Source organism: Coffea eugenioides, chromosome 2, assembly GCF_003713205.1.
Source record: "Coffea eugenioides isolate CCC68of chromosome 2, Ceug_1.0, whole genome shotgun sequence".
NCBI classification, from domain to species: Eukaryota; Viridiplantae; Streptophyta; class Magnoliopsida; order Gentianales; family Rubiaceae; genus Coffea; species Coffea eugenioides.
The window spans coordinates 28640863-28646862 of NC_040036.1; the positions used below are offsets into that span (position 1 = coordinate 28640863).

General features: G+C 38.0%; 1 protein-coding gene across 1 annotated transcript; it reads left to right on the top strand.

Annotated features, from left to right (window-relative positions):
* The first annotated feature begins 1309 nt into the window (after positions 1-1309).
* Positions 1310-6000, top strand: LOC113761232 (eukaryotic translation initiation factor 3 subunit B-like). Its single transcript, XM_027304118.1, has 11 exons — positions 1310-1623; positions 1786-2020; positions 2588-2734; positions 2841-2969; positions 3174-3302; positions 3382-3465; positions 3799-3923; positions 4053-4251; positions 4337-4869; positions 5091-5199; positions 5285-6000. The coding sequence occupies exons 1-11, from the start codon at positions 1499-1501 to the stop codon at positions 5615-5617; spliced, it is 2148 nt and encodes a 715-aa protein (XP_027159919.1). The 5' UTR covers positions 1310-1498; the 3' UTR covers positions 5618-6000.

A 6000-nucleotide genomic window follows, 5' to 3' on the forward strand; every position in this document is an offset into this window, starting at 1 on the left:
TTTTCAAGGACAAGCCATTGATAAAAAAGATAACAAAAAAAGGAAAACAATTCTTTTTGACCAGGCCACATATTGTGACCAAACTGATCCACCCATGGCCATTAAATTGTAACATTTTATCACTCAAAAAAGGAAGAATTTTGGTAATTGAGGGGCTTGGCTGTTTGAGTGGGAAAAATGCAAGGATTGTGAGTTTTATGACTGACGGTTTGGTAGGCAATATATGGAAGAAACCTATAGAGAGGTAAAGATTATATAGGTAAGAATTATGATGGTGGATTTTGGCATCTAAAATAAAGAGTTTTTTTTTTCAGAAAAAGAAGAAGTGATAAGAGTTTGAAAATTTGGATGGATGTAGAAAACCATGGGATGGAAAATATCAGGATATTGGCTAAGTAATAAAACTCATAATTTTGTAGTATACAAGTGTATTCTTGATTTTTAAAAAATTTTAATGACTATTCATATTTTGAAAATTAGATGGGGGCAATTTTGGGCATTCATATGCATTTTTGATCTTCCATCATCAACGTAAAACCCAAACCTATGTTTTAGAGGAGGTATGTGTAATTTTCAAAACGTGAGGAGAGCTGTCTGAAATTGTCAGAAACCTCAGGGGAGGTTTCTGAAATTATCCCATCATATTATGATAGAATGAAGGACTTGTAGAATTCTTATATCGTTAGCATTGCAATTATGAAAACACTTTTTAAGTTTTCAGTAAAAAATTGCATTCTCAGAATCTGTTTTAGGCAATTTATCATATTTCTGAAAATTTTAAGAGTCCTCAACTGGTGTTTTTTGGATCGAAATTTTCTATCAAAAAATTTTTACGTTTTTTGTGAGCATATTTTTCAATCATTTTTTTATCACAGATACATCAAATCGCCATGATATGCTTTTTTATAAAAGCTTCAAAAAATTGCAAACTACAGTAATTTTTTCTATAAAAACTTTAAAAAATTGTAATTCAAACGAGACTGGCAAACAGATCACAGAAGAAATTGATGGGGGCGTAAACTAAATTTAACATACTTGCCTCGGTTCAATTGCAAGGCATTTTGTTGGGTCTGCATGAATTGGGGCTTCACCATCAAAGGAATGGTTCAGTCTGCAAAATTGTTGATGAAGGCCATAGCATACGATGAGCGTTAAAAGTAGGGTTGGGTTGGTATGGATATTCAAGTGGGTAAGCCTATTGGCCCTCAGTTGTATGGGCCATCGGCCCAATTCTGAGTTTTATTTCAACACGTAACATTAGTTGCTATTGATAAGGAAAAAAGGCATAGGACACTGGAAATAACGACCCGACCCGCCTTTCTCATTATTTCACTCTCCAGAAGATCAAAAACCCTAAAAACACAAACAATCTCCATCACCGAAACTTCTCATCGGCCGGAGCACTCATTCTTCTTCTCCTCCTTCTTCGGCGGTGGCGCATTCTCCCAGCTTGTCTGACTACACTCAGACAAGCTCCAAATTCTAAAGCGGTATAATCATGGCGACTGAGGTGATGTCCATGGAGGACATAAGAGCCTCCGCGTTACGTCTCGGCATCGACTTCTCTGAAGTGGATTTGGATTCCATTCGCCTCCCTCCTGGCGAAGACTTCGGCATCATCAGGTTCGTATAAATGGTGCAACTTTATTGTGTTGGTTTAGGAAAAGAAAAAAGCTTATATTTGAGCAAAAATACGCCTTCTGATTAGGTCAAATTAATTCCAGCAATGACTTTTTTGCCCTGGAAGTTGAGGTTTTGGGTAATGAATTGGTTGTTGTTTTGCAGTGATGACGAGGATTTGAAGGAGGAAGAGGAGTTGGAATTCGAGGCCGGGTTCGGCAACATAATTGTGGTGGACAATTTGCCCGTGGTTCCTAAAGAGAAATTTGAAAAATTGGAAGGGGTTATTCGCAAAATTTATAGCCAGATTGGGGTGATTAAGGATGACGGTTTATGGATGCCAGTTGACCATACTGGCAAAACTCTGGGATACTGTTTTATAGAGTATAATACACCTCAGGTAGAGTTAAAAAGAAAAATCTTTTTGGATATTAATTTGTGGACTTTGCTATCGTATGGGGTGTAGAAAATTTGCTTATAATTGGAGAAAATATGTAAATGAGCTTTATTAAAACGGGCCAGAAGCATATGATATTAGCCTGGAGAGGGAAAATGTATGAAATTGCTTTAACGTTTGGAATGATGGCTTATCTTGATGATTCAATAAGTAGTATCTGCTAGCTTCTTGAAATACAAAAGCTGCGTATTAGCTGAAGATCAGACAAATGTGTATTTGTTTTAGATGATATTGATATGCGGTGATTGCTTTTTTAGAAACACAGCAAGGGTTGGTGCATAGGCGAGGGTTATGGCATTATACAGTATAAAGAAATAACGACCTATTGTTTCTGTTTTTCCTTTTTTTTTGGGGTGGAGGTGTTTTTTTTTTTGGGCCAGGGGAGGGGAGGCATTGGGGCGGGGAAGAGTTGTGTCTATATGCAAATAAACTAATAGGTTGCCATAATGTCTCGTTGCAATTGATAATTAGTTTCATCTGGCTAACTGATCTTGTTTGATGGCATTGAAGGAAGCTGAACTTGCAAAAGAGAAGACTAATGGATACAAGTTGGATAGATCTCATATATTTGCTGTGAACATGTTTGATGACATTGAAAAGTTTATGAAAGTTCCAGATGAGTGGGCTCCTCCAGAAATTAAACCTTACTCACCAGGGGTTGGCTTCTTTCTTTTCAAGTGCTGCTAATCTTAGGATTCTCTCTTCTGCCTGAATTGTTCTGTTCAGTAAGTTTTTATCTGAGTGGGTTGTGTACTGGTTTCAGGAAAATCTGCAACACTGGCTTACTGATGAGAAAGCTAGAGATCAATTTGTAATTCGTGCTGGCAGTGACACCGAGGTGCTGTGGAATGATGCTAGACAGTTGAAGCCTGATCCTGTTTACAAACGTCCTGTGAGTGACTTGAAATTTGTAGTTCTTTCTGTTTCATTTGGTTCATTGCTCGTGAATTTATGTTGTTTAATGCATCTTATACTGGATTTTACTTGGATGAATTGTCCTTGTACCCTTCTGAATACATTTTTCTCCTTCCTTTTTAGAACTTCCATGTTTTATGTTTCTCTGATGCCTTTTTTACCCCATTATTTTTTCTCTCAGTTCTGGACCGAGAGTTTTGTTCAGTGGTCCCCGCTGGGTACCTATTTAGCCACACTGCACAGGCAAGGTGCTGTAGTTTGGGGTGGTGCCTCTGCTTTCAATCGCTTAACGCGCTATGCTCACCCTCAGGTCATATTTTAATAACTATGATGTTAGCAAGCTAAAGTTCTAATCTTTCAAGCACTTGACTTTAATGTCTCAATTGCAGGTTAGACTGATCGATTTTTCTCCTGGTGAGGGGTTTTTGGTGACTTACAGCAGCCATGAACCTAGCAATCCTCGTGATACTCATGTAATGTGTTTTATCTAGTTCATTTGTTATTTAACCCATTACATACTTTCCTTATGATCTTTTATTATATCTTCTTCCTTACTGATTATCTTTTTGCTATTTGATATTAATTGTTGCACTCCCTTAATAGAAGTCATGAAACATATTCGTTGAGTAATTCCTCCTTAAATTTTAAAAATCAAGGTTAATCTACAAATTCACCTTATTATGCGATGCATTGCAATAACAAGAGTGACAGTAGAAGCATTACACCAACAGAAATGTGTATTCTGGTGTAGCAACACATTTTCAGAACCCTGTAGGACTTTTCCTGATATAGACTCATTTTTGCAGAGGGTAGTTCTCAACATTTTTGATGTGAGATCTGGAAAAGTAATGCGAGATTTCAAGGGAAGTGTAGATGAATTTGCTATTGGAGGAACTGGGGGCGTTACTGGTGTTTCTTGGCCTGTTTTCAGGTGACCTTTTGCTTATGTATACTGATTGCCCTTGTTGACCTGGTGCAGGGAGGCATGTTTCATTTTTTCTATGATTGCATGTAATTGTGAAAATTTTTGACTTGGAAAAGTGGATGGATCTTTTTTCAGGTGGGGTGGTGGGAAGGATGACAAATACTTTGCCCGAATAGGGAAGAACGTCATCTCTGTTTATGAAACTGAGACATTTACTCTTATTGACAAGAAATCCATAAAGGTTGAAAATGTCATGGACTTTAGTTGGTCACCGACCGATCCTATCCTTGCACTATTTGTTCCAGAACTTGGTGGAGGGAATCAGCCTGCAAGGGTGAGTACAGAAGCTCCATGTGGTATACACCTGACTTTTTTGTTTCCTCTATTCTAAAGGCTAATAGTTTACAATCTAATAATAGGTAAGTCTTGTGCAAATCCCAAGCAAGGAGGAATTGAGGCAGAAGAATCTTTTTAGTGTTAGTGACTGCAAAATGTATTGGCAAAGCAATGGTGACTACCTGGCTGTGAAAGTTGATCGGTACACAAAAACAAAGAAGAGTACGTATACTGGGTTTGAGCTTTTCAGAATTAAAGAGAGAGATATTCCCATTGAAGTATTGGAACTTGAGAATAAGAATGATAAGATTATTGCATTTGCTTGGGAGCCAAAGGGCCATAGATTTGCAGTTATTCATGGCGATAACCCTAGGCCTGACATAAGTTTCTACTCAATGCGGACTGCTCATAATACTGGTCGGGTTTCAAAACTCACAACTATCAAGGGCAAGCAGGCAAATGCACTTTACTGGTCACCAGCTGGTCGGTTCATTGTGCTGGCTGGGTTGAAAAATTTCAATGGGCAATTGGAGTTCTACAATGTTGATGAGCTTGAAACCATGGCAACAGCTGAGCATTTCATGGCAACAGATATTGAATGGGATCCCACGGGAAGGTAATAACCGATCTATTTACATCGAGTTGATTAGGAGTAAAGCTTCCATCTTGTTGTAATGTGTCTGAAGTCTCTTTCCTGGTTCTAAAACTTGAATGTTTTTGCTCAAGTTAATTGTAGAATCTGTGTAGTACTTGGAGTCTAAAAGACTGATAGTTGCTTAGTCTTGACATTTTGTTTTGTTTTAATTCTTTTTGATTGCATCAAATTTTCATATGCAGGTATGTTGCTACGTCAGTAACTTCAGTTCATGAGATGGAAAATGGTTTCAACATATGGTCATTCAATGGCAAACTGTTATATCGTATTCTCAAGGATCACTTTTTCCAGGTAAAACTACACAATTTCACATTTAGTATTTTTTTTTCCTTTTTTTGTGTTTGAAAACTTGAAACTTACATTGGTTATATCGTAGTTTTCTTGGCGTCCAAGGCCTCCATCCCTTTTGAGCCCTGAGAAGGAAGAAGAGATATCCAAGAACCTGAAGAAGTACAGCAAGAAGTATGAAGCAGAGGATCAGGATGTCTCCCTCCAGTTGAGTGAGCAGGAACGCGAGAAGCGAAAGATTGTGAAGGAAGAGTGGGAGAGGTGGATCAGCGAGTGGAAACAGCTGCAAGAAGAGGAAAAATTAGAAAGACAGAAGCTTCGTGATGGGGAAGCCAGTGATGAAGAGGAGGAATACGAGGCCAAAGACGTAGAAGTGGAGGAATTACTAGATGTTCAAGAGGAGGTTATTTCTTTTGACTAGCAGCTGGTGCAAATATTTATCGTAATTTGGTCCCAGAACTAGAAGATTTCAAAGTTGCTTGTAGAGGTCCTCCCAGAACTGTGAGAGAAGGCAACTGGAGTTAATTCATTCCCAGAATTGTGGCCAGCAGACCCCATAAGATCCCCCTTTAAACCCAAAGACAGGCAGGAATAGTCAGGATATTGAGTCAGTTTTGCGGTAGTTATTAATTATTTTGTTGTATTAAACTAAATTTTGTATTATTCTTCAAACTTATCTTTTAGGCTTTACTGGGAAAAGAACGTTCTGTTGATGCATGAATATGGTTTATATTTTATCTGGATCCCTTCTCCGTTTTGACGCTGGTCAATGTTATGCCTATAGATGAGGATGTAGTTACTTGA

What these genes read in the sequence shown, in the direction of transcription:
- LOC113761232 (XM_027304118.1), top strand. Translation starts at nt 1,499, where the DNA reads ATGGCGACTGAGGTGATGTCCATGGAGGACATAAGAGCCTCCGCGTTA. An exon ending in GTTTCTTGGCCTGTTTTCAG is followed by an intron (nt 3,924 to 4,052) that starts GTGACCTTTTGC and finishes ATCTTTTTTCAG; the next exon opens with GTGGGGTGGTGGGAAGGATG. An exon ending in GAATGGGATCCCACGGGAAG is followed by an intron (nt 4,870 to 5,090) that starts GTAATAACCGAT and finishes TTTCATATGCAG; the next exon opens with GTATGTTGCTACGTCAGTAA.